We start from the raw sequence: 17,239 nt of genomic DNA, 5'->3' as shown, positions 1-17,239 counted from the left end.
TGGTTAATATTTGCAATAGAAATACCAAATAAAAGTACAAATAAATAAATAAAAGAAAGTAGAAAGAAAAATATAAGAAGGAAAAAAGGGTATAGAAGGTAAATTTTTGGACATAAAAAAAAAATTACAGACATTTTGCTATTAAAGTGATAATTATGAAAGGTAAATAATACATAAAGTGAAATAAAGACAATACTGAAGTCTTGGTCTTCAGAATAACAACCACTGTGTCATTTTTATTTTATTTTGCTTTCAAACAAGGTAAACAAGACTCAAATCTAATTTCATATTAAATTTTTCCTGTAAAAATGTTTTTGTGTTTTACATTTTAAATTACACATTTTTAACAAATGTTTATAAATTTTTGTCATCATGACTGAAGAGATAACATAAATTGGTATTATGAGGAATACTTCTTGCAGAATAACTGTAATGTGATCTTTAAACAAAATACTTTTGAAACTGAAAAAATTGTTAAGTCAAAAAAACTGTTGAAAATGAAAATCTTANTTTAACTACTTGAGATACATTATAAATCCGAGTAAAAAATTTAAATACTCTTTCTCTGTAAAATCGGTTAACTGATCTTTGACTTAGTGTATTTATTTTAATTTATTTAATTATTTTATTGACACATAGTATCATTTTTCTTTCTTAATTTTTTTTACTGTATATATAAATAATTTTTCTGTTTTGGGAGATTCTTATATTCCCCGATCCGCATGCTACGGTAATGCTTGATAAATTGATAAAATGCATGTGTCGGAATATGTTTCTTTAAAAAAAAAAAATCATGAAAATATCAAAAGTATTAACTGAGCAATGAAAGACATCGAGATTTTTTCTGAAAAGAAAAAAAACATAAAAATTCGTAGCATTATTTTCCAAAAATGATCAAAACACTATATATATTTCTGATGCAATTACTGTAAGCGATTTAATAAAGGTCAAAAATATAGAATACATTTTATTTTAACTAAATAAAAAAAAGGATGGACAAATATACCACTATGATTTATTATCTCTTTTACTACAAATCTGAGTTCGTAACAAAATTCCTACTCACAGTCATGCCAGATTTGATTTGATTTGTAAAGGGGAAAATCATAAGTATTTCTTCCACCTCCAAAATACGAGAAATACATCGTTTGAAAATAATTCTGCAGAGAAGAAAAAAAAATATTGTTTAAAATTTCTTACGGAATTAAAATAAAAAGGAGAAGAAAAAAAAATTACACAAAATTGTGCAGGGAATAAAACCAAAATTTTTTGTTTCTCAAATGAAAAATTCTTTCTGCAATAACCCTGTTATGTTCTCCACTGGGATATTAACAAATAAAAACAATTAGACTTTCATTCATTCATTTTGTTCATTATGTATTTAAAATGCTTTTTTTTTTACTTTCTGACTGCTGATTTACTTTAATAGTCGTTATTTCATATTGTTCATATATTTTAGGCTGCTCTTGATTGTTCTATTCTTTACGCTTCACATAGATTAGTATTTGGAGACCCTTTGCTTAGCAAACAAGCAATACAGGTAATAGTATTTATTGTTTGAATTAAATTTTATTTTTAATGTTACAAACCTTCCGTGCCTCATGTCCTTGGTTAGATCCTCGGGCCGGGCAGGGTTGACTCAGCCTTTCATCCCTTCAGTGGGTCGATAAATGAGTACCAACCATGCTTGAGAACTAAACACTGGGGGTTCCGAGTTCGGTTGACCACCTGACCGGAACGCGACTTTACACATTGTCGACTCCCGGACACTTCTTTGGCACCGTATTTTGAAATTCGCCAATCTTACATTCGCCAAGTCGGCTTTCAAATTTTCTCGCGAAAATCTTCGAATATTAATTCGCGCATGTTTAACTTGCGACATACGATTTAAAAAACGCATGAGTGAACATGAGGTGGGAATAAATTTAGCTGCTTTAAAATTTTTTGTGTATTATCATTCTCTTTTTATTCGGACTTCCTGAAACACATATTTATTTCTTACTTTTTTATTTCCTTTTTAGGATAAAGTTTTGTTGTGGGTGTAGGGTATAGCTTTTTAATTATTTTTATAAATTTATTGCAAATAATTTATGGTGTCTTTACCAAGTATGTGGACACAATATTCAATAATGCAGAAGGGTTTTGTACCTTATTGTTTAGTTTTTAAAACCTTTAATTTAAGTAACTACACAATTTATGAGTTTTAAGCATTTTCTTTTTATGTACGTGTAATGAAGAGGAGATTGTTGCTGTCAGCTTTATGCATGAATTTATTATTTTTTACTTTTCTGACATTGATATCTATGATTAAATTTGATGTCATGATTCCCATTTGCAGTGCCAATAATATTTGCGTCCAAACTATTGCACTTAGATTTGACACTTTTTTGTACATGTTATGTCCCAAACGATAAATTCCTTCATACGTATTCCTTCATACGTCCACAGCTTTGGCAGCCAAGACTTAAAAATTTGTGGCAGTTAAAGTATATTTATGAGGTGAACACAATTTTGATTAAAGAAAACTTTTTATGATTTGTAAAATAAAAATATAATGTAAACAGTAAGCATCAACTTTGACATTCTCATATCATAACTGTATAACAATTTAAGGACAATCTGTTTATTTATTTCTGATTCATTAAAGACAAGATATTGAGTCAAATAAGAGAATCTTAACAATTTTTAAATTTAATAATTTACTTTAAATAAAGAAAGTAGTTTTAAAGCAATTGGGTTGAAAGGCTGAGGACTTACACTTTTCTCAAAAAAAATTAATCGATGTTACGATAATAAAACAAAACTCTTGCGATCAGTTATCTCAGCAAAAGTTAAGATTTTTATTATCAAATAAGAAACAATTATTACCATTCTGCAAGGAACAAATAAAATAAAATAGGTCATACAGTTTTCAGACACACAGACTGCATGACAATCTGAGAATCAATATTTGAACTTCTAAAGCAAATTACATACAATAAAAGCTATTGTGTAAAAAAAATTTAAAAAACAAGTTGTTACAAATGAGACTATTATATGATTCCAGCAACTAAAAAATTCTTTTGGAATTTTAAAGACTAATGAATACTATTAAATAATAACAGAAAAGTTTTCTGTGTCTCTTTTGTCTCATTTTTGAAGCAGAATATAAATTAAAATACACATCTCACTTTTTCTGATCCTGCTTTTCTCTGAATCGTTCTTATTAAAATAGATGAATGGTGTTAAATTACGTTACCTTAAGTTAGTAAATGTGTTTTCGCACTTAGGAGGAAAAAAAGGCCTAATTTTAGATTGACAATAAATGTAATAATTTTCATAGTATTTTTTCCATATCTTATTTAGAAGCCCAAAAATTGAATAAAAAAATTATAAAATATATAGACCAATTGTTGAGTTATAGAATCTAATAAGCTAAAGTTGTTATAAAATTATGAATAAAAAGTTACAAGATGGATAAGTTATGAAATTAATGAAGCATAGAATGAAAGGATAAATATATATAGCAAAATATATGATAAAATTAATTAGGAAACAATTAAAACGAAGGTGAGTAATTTCAGATATATACAAATAATAGTGATAGAAGCAAGAAAAATGGAAAATATCGGAATTTTCCCTGACAAACTTAAGAAACATTAAAAAAAGTTGAGCAGCCACAACTTTAAGTTTTAATAAATATGATTTGATGTTATAAAAAATAAATTAACTATACGAAAATAGTAGTGAATATGTCATAGATTTGTTTCTTTATGTCATGGCTTTACTAAAAATATTTTTTCTCCTTGTTTTCATAATAGCACGCATTTTACAGAAAATATTTGAACAAATTTAATGAAAATATTTTCAAATTTTTTTAAGGACTCTCTTATGAAGAAAATATTGTCAATCAAAAGTTGTTCAGTATAAAATATATGCAATTTTTTTAAGATATTGTAAGCATTTTGAAGAATACATATTTTTTCCAAAATAGAAACAATTGAAAACACATGGTAAAAATGAAGGAAATAAAAATAATTATTTTTCAAACTGCGTAAATTTTTTTTAATACTTTTATCTTCAAAAATATGTACACTTAATAATGTGATGATTTATATAGGGGATTATTTTTTTAAACTTTGTTTATTAATTAAGATATTCAAAAGAAATTGATTATTCTGAATAATTGACTATTTTATTACTCCAGATTTTTATTTAATTTACAAGAATAGTTTCTATTTGAAATTTTTTTTAATCGAAATATGTATGTAATTAACTGAAATAATTGTGTGTATGTAAATTTTTCTTCCTCTTTCTTTAAAGAAGGACGAAGTATTTTGTTCTCGTTATTTGAATTTTTCTAGTCTTAAACGAGGATAAAATTTTAACTTAATTCAACAAGCAACTTTTAAAAATATCCATGAGCGCGAAGATTCGTTTATGACTTTTGCGAGTGCTGTATTGAGGCGAGCGTAGGGTTGCCTCTGAGTGAGGGTTACTAGATAAGGCGGTGAAACAGTTGACAAATAAAACCGCGGCGAGTGGAGGTGCCCGGGAGTCGACAATGTGTAAAGTCGCGACCGGAACATCTGTTCCTGCACCCCACAGTAGGCCACTGAGTTTAGTTTAGTTTTTTTTTTACTTAGTAAACAAGCAATACAGGTAATAGTTTCTACTGTTTGGAGATGTTGGGATTTACATGAGAATTATTATTTAATGCAACAAAAAAAATATTATTATACGAGTGCGCCGAAATAAAACGAATCACTGTGAATACTTTTTAATCTAATGATTGGATCTTCACGTTCTGGGACTTGAACCTAATGATTCAAGATGGTGACCTCAAATATGCTAATGAATTTGTCAGGCACCACAAACTTATATTTTTAGGGGAGAAATCAGCATTTTGCCGAATGAAATTCCTAATTTGGCAGTATCATAAATAGGCATTTTATTCATTTGCTTCAATGAAAAATTTTTTTGTTGCTAATATTTTCATTATATGCTATGTTCCACCACAGATGTAAAGGTTTAATATATAATTTTTCTTGTAAATGATCCGCATTTAGTCAGTGAGTAAACCACTAAACTGTTGCGAACTGGGATTCGATACCCAGTGGCGGCTTGAAGCTCTTCAGATTGATACTGTTTGTCTAAGATAGGTACTCTGACCGCCACTAAGTCTGCGGTAGTCTGGTGCTATGGAAACAAGAGGAGGGCATTTTAGGGAGGGTGACTTCGATGAAGAGATCTCCTTTTCTTTTGCCGAAACCAGTCCTAAAGAGGGACCCCGCATCCCTACTTGAAATAATCATACCCCGTTACCATAGTCACCGCCACAGCTCCAGACGAATGTCTGGCAGATTACCTATCGTAGACAAACAGTAGATACCAGCTTGTCTAGGAAGTAAAGGTGGTTTGTACACAATTTTGACCTCATTGCCTCAATCAGACTGTTGGGGACGAAATTAAGGAGCCTTAACCTCCATGAACTCCTTGAAAAAAATGAGCTACTGATTTCCTTTTAGTTTTAGTCAATAAAAAAAGAATAATTTAATACAGAAATATAAAAAAAGATAAATAAACTAATTCTATCAAGAGGATGATTTTTCATTGTCCAACAAATCAAACGACGAAGATTTTGGTAATCTGCAAAAATTTTCGAATACTGAATCAAAAGATAGCCTGATGTCACACACGTCACATGAGCGCCAGAGTTGAAGGCAAACAAAGAATTAAAAAACTCTCGATATTGGTTTATAAAAATATTAACATCAAGTTTATATATATTAAAACATTCCCAATTATTTTTTCTTTAAAATTGTTCTGTATAAGGGAATGAAAAAAATGCTGATTTTTTACTTAAATTTGTGGATTATACAAAAAATAATCAGGCACATATAAAATGTAAGGAACTTATTACTCATTTACAGACATAAAGGTACGTGGCTGCAAAAAAAAAAAAAATAAATAAATAAAAAATAATAATAAATAAATCCGAATTCCCCTGCTAATTGTCGATGAGATTTTAAATCTGGCACAGCTCAATATGGGTGTTGACGAAAATGGATACTGCTAAATGAACTTTTTCAGTTTTTCAACAAAACTTTAAATGGCAAAAGGAGGAATTATATGCCTATTTTTCCTTATTTATTTATACACTAAGCATTATCATTTAGGGGGCTAAATAATGACTTCGGATTCGAGGTGGCTAGGTAGTACCCGGACAGTGTCCAAGGGCCCCAGGCACTCAGGGGGCCCTTGAGAATCTTACTTTTTATAAATTGTATTAAAAAGAACTAAGACTAAACAAAATTACCTTATATACATTTTGAAATAAATATATTATATTGTATAAAGTGTGTATTTTGTTTTTCTTTCTACAAATAGAGATTGATTATCTAGCAAACAACAATAATTTGAATAGTTTATCACCAGGGAAACTTAAAAAGGCAACCGAAATCTATTTCTCTACGTTCCAATGAAATTTTTACGTGAATTCAATAGTTTTGGGTCTACTAAAAACAAATTTAAATACATTTAAATCAAAATGTATTTAAATTTGTTCAAATTATTGCATATGTTAAAAATGGTTTATTTTATATGTGAAGTTTTTTATTTCGATTTTAAGCAGTATGACATGTTATAAGGGCCCAAAACATTTCTTTCCCCGGGGGCTCTGCATGCTGTTAAGACAGCCCTGTGGCTAGGTATCTTACAGATGTAATTTTTCAGGCGATATCTTTGGATTTAGAACTGTAAAAGATAAAGCGAGTTTTAAAATTCATAATTCTGCAATGTTAATTTGATACCATTCTTATATTATTATACCACTATAAACTTAGAACAGCCATGACTATCTTGTGAAAACTTTTTATTTTTAAAGTCTTGTTTTTAAAAAAAAACTCATATAATAAAAAGTGAATTACGCAAATAGGCGAACGATGTCACATTACGGATTTATTTGTATTATCTTTAAAAAAGAACAAAACTCATTAGAGAAGATTGAAAAACTATGTTTGAAGATTTTCGTAAACACACATTTTCATGAATATGCAGGTTCAGATTTGTCCAATATCATAAGCACGCATATCGAGCTGTAGCCAGATTATGCCGAACAGTCAAGCAAATTTCTCCAGAAAGCGAAAATCTTCGGGAGATCCTGAGTACAGAGATACTTTAAGCTACAAAATTAGGCACCAAAATGTACTTTTTCTAAATAAACATACTTTTTTTTTCAATGGATTTAGAGTAGAAGCCGCAATCTGGGAAGTACAGTCCCTATGATTTGGACCCCTTAATATTAATTTTACTTTTTGCGCCATATCTAAAGAAATTTTTAAGCGAATTTAAACATTTTTGCACACAATTATTAAATTTGTTTATCCAAAGATAATTTTTAGAAAAAAATAAATTTTAGTAAGCACTTATTATTTTCAATTCTTTTATTAAATAATGGCTGAAAAAAAAGTCGAATTGTTAGGAAAAACTACTTTTTATATCGTATATAAGTATGTAATTTTACTTAGCAAAATACATAATTACATGTACTTGAATAATAGTACTTGAGAAATCAAATTTTGAAAAAGTCTAATATTTAAAATTCGATTTTTCAGAAGCTATTCAACAGATTTCGCTCAAATATCGCATTTTGCCATACAAAATTACATATTTTAAAATGTATGCCTTATAATTCAAATTTCTTTTAATGATTAATTTTGTGAAAAATTATGAATATTTACAAAAATTTATTTTTTCCCCGAAATTATCATGCAAAAAAGCATGAATTATTAATTATAAACAAATTTTACAATTGCGTGCACAATTTTTTCGATTTCCTTATAAATTGCTCGAGGTAGGGCAAAATACTCAAAAAGTAAAATTTACATTATGTGGTTCAAGCTTTACATTACTTTCCTGGCTAAACTGTAGGGACTGTATTTCCCAGATTGCGGCTACCCCTTTATATTTTGAGGATTAGAAATCCGAATCGGTAGAAAAAAAGATATGCTTATTCAGAGAAAGTACGTTTTTGTGTCTGATTTCNACTTATTTTTACAAAGAGAAAGATGCAAAGTTATCATAATATCTTTGCGTGCGATCTTCCGAGATCTGTGAACACAGTGACGTCATGAGGAGGGAAATCGTAGCTTCAGTTCTATAGCCCTGGTGGCTAGGTATCTTACAGATGTAATTTTTCAGGCGATATCTTTGGATTTAGAACTCTAAAAGATAAATCGAGTTTTAAAATTCATAATTCTGCAATGTTAATTTGATACCATTCTCATATTATTATACCACTATAAACTTAGAACAGCCATGTCTATCTTGTGAAAACTTTTTATTTTTAAATTCTTTTTTTTAAAAAAAACTCATGTAATAAAAAGTGAATTACGCAAATAGACGAACGATGTCACATTACTGATTTATTTGCATTATCTTTAAAAAAGAACAAAACTCATTGAAAAACTAAGTTTAAAGATTTTCGTAAACACACATTTAAAACGAGCATTTTCATGAATATGCAGGTTCAGACTTGTCCAATATCATAGGCACGCATATCGAGCTGTAGCCAGATTATGCCGAATAGTCAAGCAAATTTCTCCAGAAAGCGAAAATCTTCGGGAGATCCTGAGTGCAGATGACACTTTAAGTTACAAAATTAGGCACAAAAATGTACTTTTTCTAAATAAACATGCTTTTTTTTCTCAATGGATTCAGAGTAGAATCCGCAATCTGGGAGATACAGTCCCTATGGTTTGGACCCCTTAATGTTAATTTTACTTTTCGCGTATACGCGAATATATCGCGTATACGCATATACGCGCCATATCTGGAGAAATTTTTAAGCGAATTTAAACATTTTTGCACACAATTATTAAATTTGTTTATCCAAAGATAATTTTAAGAAAAAAATAAATTTTAGTAAGCATTTATTATTTTCAATTCTTTTATTAAATAATGGTCGAAAAAAAGTTGAATTGTAAGGAAAAACTACTTTTTATATCGTATATAAGTATGTAATTTTACATGGCAAAATACATAATTACTTGTACTTAAATAATAGTACTGGAAAAATAAAATTTTGAAAAAGTCTAATATTTAAAATTCGATTTTTCAGAAGCTATTCAACAGATTTCGGTCAAATATCGCATTTTGCCATACAAAATTACATATTTTAAAGTGATGTAAAAAATGTATGCCTTATAATTCAAATTTCTTTTGATGATTAATTTTGTAAAAAATTATGAATATTTACAAAAATTTATTTTTTGCATGGAATTATCTTTGCATAAACAAATTTTATAATTGAGTGCAAAATTTTTTCTATATCCTTATAAATTGCTCGAGGTAGGGCAAAATACTCAAAAAGTAAAATTCACATTATGTGGTTCAAGCTTTACATTACTTTTCTAACCAAACTGTAGGGACTGTATTTCCCAGATTGCGGCTACCCCTTTATATTTTGAGGATTAGAAATCCGAATCGGTAGAAAAAAAGATATGCTTATTCAGAGAAAGTACGTTTTTGTGTCTGATTTCATAACTTAAAATATTGTCTGCTCTGATTAAGTAGCATATTTGAGATCAATCCCTCGAACCATTAAAAATGAGTCGCATGTAAAGATCCGATCATTAGATCAAAGATAAAATTATTCAGGTTGGTTCTTTTTTGTGCGCACTGTTCAAATATTTTTAATATCATTTGAATATTTGCTGTTCTCTATTTTAAAATGAAATTGGCTGATATGGAAACAAGATTAGAAGCTGCTCGTTTGCTAACATGGAAAGCTGCCATGTTGAAAGATGCTGGACAAAAATTCCCAAAGGCATGAAATTAAATAATTTTTATTGAATTATCCCGTATTACTTATACACCAAAACCTATGATGCGGAAATTGAATTCTAAATCGATGTGAAACAAATAATTTTCAACCAAATATGCACTGTTTTAAAGTAGAAGTTTAATTTAAAATACAAGTACAGATTTAATGGGAGTAAGGATTTTTTTTTTTGGTTTTAAAATTTAAGAATCAAATTTAATTTAAAACAGAATGTGTCCCGCAGTGGACTGATCGTTAAGACACGGTTCCCAGCAGATCACAAGAAGTCAAGCCTCACTGGCTGCGGTCAGTGTGTGGGTGGGTGACCACTCGGATTAGTCTGCGTAGGGACCGAGGGTGTGCAGTATTGGTCCTCGTTAAACTGTTCTACCGTAAAGTGCTCGACTTCACGTGCAGGTCGTCGGGCTACCGAAGCGGGGGTGCCATCCCCTCTGCAGAGGGTCAAAATTGTGATGGCATGTCTTCGGATCATCCTCAGGGATGCTTCCCAGATAATTTGTATTCCCATATTGATAATTTGTACAAATAACGATTATAAAATGATTCGATTTTTTTAATTCATTTTTCTCTTAGGATCTTTCTGTTTGGGCAAGGTTTTTTTATGGTATTTATTCAATAAAAGTGTAAAAATGTTAATTTAAAAAATGTGAGAACAAAATTTAAATATACGTTCAAATTTGGTTAATGGAAATCTTAACTTATTGAAATCGCGTGTGAAACAAGAAAATATTTTACCACATGTTTATTAAATTCATCTTTTAAAATAGATTTATACTCGACGTTCTGTTCAAATTTAACGAATTATGTTTCAAAAGCTTGTTAACTTAAACTTTTAAATATTTAATAATTTACATCATAATAGATTTCGAAATTCGTAACATGTGTAAAATTTAAAACAAAGTATAATATGCTTCCTAAAGAAAAGTGAAATAAAAAATTGTATAAGAATTAATGAGATAGAAATTAAAGTGACTAATTTAATCAACTTTTTCAATTCAATTTTCAATCAATTTCAAATCAATTTTTTTAGTTCATTAAAGTCAAAATACATGTTAGAAAAAACTGTGTTAATTGTTAATTAATAAATTTTGATTTATGTTTGCTTTACATGTCATTTTAATTTAGGAAAGGGATGAGAGTTTTTGCTGTTAAAAATATCATAGCCGTTCCCCCCCCCCTATTCTTTTATAGAAATAATTTATTTTGTATGAGATTTCATGCCCAAAAATTCTGTTTATCAAACAATTTTTGATGATTTTCATTGAATATACTTGATTCAATATTATATTACACTTTTTGATTATTTGCTACATTAAAAGCAAAATATTGATGACTCGGTTTGAATCTCTGAAAAATTTACTTATTGAGTATATTCTTTTGACTCAATAATGTTCAGCATTTATTTTGTTTCATCAATAGAAACATTTATAAGTGAAATATTATATTTCAGGAAACTTTCTGCTTTTGGGACTTTTGTAACTTTCCTAAATACTAATTTTTGATTCAGTAGTGTTCAGCATTTGTATCATATTTACCAGTACTAAATGTAATATTCATAAAAAGCTGTCTATCTGTCATACTACCTTCGAAACAGCAGCATTTACTACTTTCTTATGATACAGTAGTGTTAATTTATTTATTTCAATTGTTAAAGAAATATTATTTTTCAGGAAGCTGCAATGGCTAAACTTGCAGCTTCTGAGACTGCAACATTTGTGTCACATCAGGTAATATGTTCAAGACATATATATATATATAAATTTATAAAAAAATTGCATAATTACATATTGATATTTTCAAGTACCTAGTTTTATGCAAAAGAGTTAGAATAAATTTATTTTTGAATAATGCTGTATTTTGTACAAAATACAAATGTGCTAATTCACTTTTTTCTAAGCTTTTGAATAGCTGTGAAGAGTTGCTCTAAAGTTAAATTTCTGCTTTTTAAAAATGACCTTATTCTAAGAGTTTTTTTTTTTTTTGCAATGAATGCATGCAATAAAAATACTAATAACGATCAAAATACCAAAATGTGATTTTTTTTTTCTTCTGAAAAATGTCTTGTTTATTTATTGGTTCTTAATGCAGTTTGCTTTTATAGACTATATTAATGCAGTTGACCTAAACGAAATATACAGTATTCATAATTTGCAAATTAAACTTTAATGGAGTAAATTTAGTACAATGTAATTTATCCCTTTCATATTAAAAGTAGAAAGTATTATTCAAAACTTTTAAAGAATTTCATCAAAATATATTGTTCACTTTCCTCAGTCCTATTGTATTCTAAAGCAGAGGAATATAAATTGCTCTTATAAATAAACAAACTTAGTTAATTTAAACAAAAATAAAATTGTGCAGTTCGGTAGTGTTATCAGATTTTTAGCATATCTCATTTCAATGCATTAAGTTATTTAGTTTATGTGAGAGTATATAGTTCTGTTATAATGCAACATAGCACCTTAGTCGTACAGATGCAAATACTTTTATCAATTTGTTCTTGATAATCAGCCTAATAATACAATTATTCATTAAAAAAAATTCCAAACAAATTAATTGGAGTTGTTTTAAGAGCATTTGTTTATTTTAGGCTATTCAAATGTTAGGTGGTATGGGCTGTGTAACTGACATGCCTGCTGAAAGGCATTACAGAGATGCAAGACTAACAGAAATTTATGAAGGTACAAGTGAAATTCAAAGGATTGTTATTGCAGGGAATCTTACTAAAGAATATAGGCTCAACTAATACTTTCCAAATCATAGAAATGTATTAATTGAAATTAATATTGTTCTAAATGTGCCTAAATTTTTATTGTTTTAAACAAAACTGATATACCCAATTGTCTTTATAGATTTGACTAAAGCTCTGATCAATTTATACACTATTTTTATAGCAATAAAATATGTTTTTTGCACAATAGCTTCTATTTTACATTTATTAGGGTGAACAAAATATTTACAATATATTTTAAAATATTTAGAATCATAACACTTCAGAATTTGTGGTTGCATCACTGTCAACTTCTACTTCTATGGAGACTATATGATGTCCAGGAACCATGGCCAAACCAAGCACACGAGGTTCTTCAACTGTACTATCATCACCTAATATAAAATTATATGAATATTGAATATGAACTATATGAAGTTCTTAATAAATAAAATTAGATTAAGACAAATTGATTATTTCAAGTCAATCTAATTGGCAGTTGGTTAAATGCAATTCATTATAAGAACATCAGCTTTGCCCAATCAAAGGATCTGATTTATTTAAGTTCAGTACTGAGATAAGATAATACAGATTTTACGTGACAACATGTATGATTTTTTTTTTATCTCTCCAAATGTTAAGTCCATGGACAAATATATATATATAAAAAAATCTTGCAATATAGAACTTGCAGCGTTGAATAACATGGAAGCCACTTGTTGCAAGGAATCCCACAAGTTGATAGTTTAAAACAGAAGTAGTATTTAAAAAAAAATTATAAAATAATTTGATTATGTTTTATGGGAAGACACCAGGCTCGTAGCCAGGGGGGGACCGTCGGGACAAATCCCCCCCCCGAAATTCTGGGAATCAAACTTTTTAGTCTTTCTTTGAGCCTCTCAGTGAAAACAAAAACAAAAACTATCGAATCAAACCTTTTATTAACTAACTTTATTAACACTAATTATACCATAAGGGGTCAAATGACCCATTTTGAACTTTTGCATTGAAAATGCACGTATCATTTTACTACTTCTGCAAATTTGACTTTTTATTACTAATTAATATACAGTTCTTATACTATTTTTATATTTGTTTTGTTTATGTTAAGTAATACCTTTCGTATACTGTTGTCTACCACATCGGGTCATTTGACCCTGAGAAAATTTTTTGTTTTATAAGCTTATCGATACAGATTGCTTATCGTATTGTAGCAGGCCTAAAAGCGGGACAGAAAAGAGAAAATACTGGTAGAAGAACTATTTCAATATTAGATAATATTCGGGAGGAGTTAATCTATTCTCAACAATAACAAATCACCGTAAGGAAATTTTTCACGGCGAAGAAGCAATTCAATATAAAAATTGCATCCGTAAAAACAATTGGTAGTTATGGATTTTTATTATTCTGGGAAAAAAAACCAAAAAAATTAAATTTATTTGTTACCAGATTTTACTGTTTTCCGTCTCGATATATATGGTCTTTCAGCCCTGTACTGTAGTCGGTAAGCTGCACATTTTTTCAAAGACTGTTGCGTAAAGTATTTCAATCAAAATAGCTGAGAATAATTTCAAGAAAATATCAAAATTTTAGATGATTGACATTTCTGTGTAAGAAAAAATGACGAAAACTAATAGTTTTGGTAAGTAGCTTATATTTTATTTTGATAGCTTTACTTCATTTCTGAATAACTGCTAGTTTTTACCTAGAAAAATGTCGAGCAAAGGTCGGAACAATCAAAACAGTCAAGTTCTTTGAAGAAATAATATTAATCATGAGAATGATAATTCTTATATGTTCTTATAATTATAATAATTATANCAGGGGGGGGGGACCGTCGGGACAAATCTCTCCCCCCCGAAATTCTGGGATTCAAACTTTTTAGTCTTTCTTTGAGCCTCTCAGTAAAAAGAAAAACAAAAACTGTCAAAAACCTTTTATTAACTAACTTTATTAAGCATATTTCGGAATATTCCGGTTTGTCCTAAAAAAGTAATCGAAAAATTTTCTTCAAATCCCTGACGCATGTCTTTGTAAACTTTGTTTACAAATTGATTATAATTATTATGTAATATTAATTGAAAAATAATTATTATGTAATATTTTTTAATTACTAGTTTAACTTTTGCAAACAACAGAATAAACAATATTTGTTACAATGTTTTCCCCCTACTTTGCATGTCTGAAACCGTCCTTGCTTCTTACCATATCCCCCCTCCCCCGAAAAAAAATCCTGGCTACGGCCTTGGAAGACACCACAGACAGGGTTCATATTTGTTTCTAAAATTATTAAAACTGTTTTAAAGATAATCTAAAAGCAATAATGTTAGGGTTTGAAGATATATTGAACTATGGATAGACAGGTTTCAACAATCTTTATAAGGTAATAAATCGTGAAAATGTTTTTAAACATCTTAAAAAGTGCTTTTCTCTGCTGGATCTTGCAAAAACATATAGTCCAAAAAATTTATAATATTTGAGTAAAAATTGTTGCAAGATAAACCTTGACAAGAAAGAGCTGCCATTACCAATTAATGATTTTAAAAAAAGTGAATTATCAATTATTATTGAATTTTGATGATGCCAGCTAATTGGGGTCATGTTCAATTACTAAAGACTCTGATAATGCAGAGGTTTATTTCATAAATGAAATGCATTCGGGAAAAAAAATATTTCTGTTTAGCTAATATCGCATGTGTCATTGTTTAGAAAAATTCTGCTTTTTTAATTTTTATTTTTCATTTGATTTTCACAGTTTTCAATGCAAAATTTTATTTACACTATGTAATGAATTTAATTTTGCTCAGTTGTTAGAATATAGCAAATTCATTTAAAAGTTTTAATTCTCTTATGCAAAGGCATTAGTGCTATATCACAATTGATTATCTTATTTGATTTAAAATTAGTGGCAATTCCAGAATTTTAAAAATTTAATACGTTGGACTAAGGAATCAAACTCAAATTGTTCAAAGCATTTAAGATATCTATTCTAAATGTTTTGCTATTTCAATAATTTTAGGACTCTTGCATAAGTTAAAAAAAATAAAAAATCCTATTATGAAATTTTAAGAGAATGAATAGAAATTAGCAGCTTGAAAAAATTGTAAAATTTATTTAATTTTTTTTTTTAAATTGTGAACTGAAATCCTGTTCACAATTTTCATTAAAAAACATAAATTTCAATATTTTTACAAAAATATTAAATTTTTAGTTTGGTTCTTAGAAAGAGACAAGTTAAAAATCAAAATTTTAATAAGTAATGAAATTTTTAAACAACTAACAAAGAAACATTAGACTTAGGTTGGGCAGCTCCGAAGAGCAGGGCACATCAACAAGATGTCTATTGTACTCAAACCCTAAATCATGATTAGGGTAAAAGGTTTATACCAAAAACAAAGTTCAGGAAACACCTGACAGAAATTTCAAAGAAAGCTAAATTCGGCCTTTTATTCCTCAAAGTTACTGCACAAAAATTACTATAAAATATGCGTTACAGTATATGGGTCTCATACCTTAAAAGATAATATACATACTCCAAAACTAATTTTTAACAATACTGAATCAATATGAAAAATAAAATGCTACTATAAATTTCCAAAATAGGAGTTAGAATATGGCGACTAAATTAAATGTGTCAAACCAATAAACAATGAGGGAAAAAAATTAAATAAAATAAAACATTTTTTTTAAAAAGTATAAATCATTGATATGAATTTAAAATTATAGATTACACTATCATTGTATTTTCATTACACAAATTATATTGGTAAATATTTAACACACAAAAATCTTATTGCAATCTCTGTTGATGCACTTAGGAACCGGATGAGTAATAAATTCGAAAATTTACTAAGTATATGGAACCGGCCAGGTAAAAGATACAGGGTACTAGCACAATGCATAATTTTAAGAACCCCTGCAACTCTATCTAAAATTATGCTTACTTTCTGCTGGTAAACATTCAAATTTATGAAGTATATGGAACAGGCCAGGTAAAAGATACAGGGTACTTGCACCATGCATAATTTTAAGAACCCCTGCAACTCTATCTAAAATAGTGCTTACTTTTTGATGGTAAACATTCGAATTGATGAAGTAAATGGAACCGGCCAGGTAAAATATACAAGGTATACCCCGGCGTATAACGCACACCCGTAATTTCTAATTACTTTTTTAAATTTTAAGATATACTCTTCGTATAACGCGCACGAAAATTTGGATTGTACATGTGCAATATCTCGTCTTTCAAGATCGTAAATAAAAAGTTTTTTTCCCTATCTTTTGAAAAAATAAAAGAACTGAATTTGACATGCATGTGAGGGCTAGAATTGAAAGAGCAATAATGTGATTCTGGATGGACAAAAATGGTGCTAAATTGTGGGTAAAAAACATCTGGCAAATCCGTCCTGGTTGCGTAAGAAAACCAGAAAGCCTTTTAGAGTGGGACATGTTTAGGTCCCACCTTACAGATAATACAAAAAAAGTTGTAATTATAATACAAAAAAATTTTAATAATTGTAATTGATAGCGGAAGACGAATATAATGAACTATTTATGTAATAACGAAAATCAATGAAGTATATAGGTAAAGGTATGTTATTTCTTTAAAATAAAAGTATTTTTCTATATTTAAATTTTTTTAATCTATAATTTTTTATATTCGGCGTATACCGCGCACCCGTAAATTCCAATGTTATTTTTTGTAT

The 17,239-nt window shown here is 28.7% G+C and overlaps 1 protein-coding gene across 1 annotated transcript in view; it reads left to right on the top strand.

Annotated features, from left to right (window-relative positions):
- Nucleotides 1-1,459: 1,459 nt before the first annotated feature.
- LOC107442864 (short-chain specific acyl-CoA dehydrogenase, mitochondrial) overlaps nt 1,460-17,239 on the top strand; it is a gene marked incomplete at its 5' end in the record, with an annotated part of 26,659 nt that continues 10,879 nt past the window's right edge. The window contains 1 exon segment of the mRNA XM_071181283.1: nt 1,460-1,540. Coding sequence (XP_071037384.1) covers nt 1,460-1,540 — 81 coding nt within the window.

This window comes from Parasteatoda tepidariorum, chromosome 5, assembly GCF_043381705.1.
Source record: "Parasteatoda tepidariorum isolate YZ-2023 chromosome 5, CAS_Ptep_4.0, whole genome shotgun sequence".
Taxonomy (NCBI): Eukaryota; Metazoa; Arthropoda; class Arachnida; order Araneae; family Theridiidae; genus Parasteatoda; species Parasteatoda tepidariorum.
This window is presented reverse-complemented; position numbering and strand designations above follow the sequence as displayed.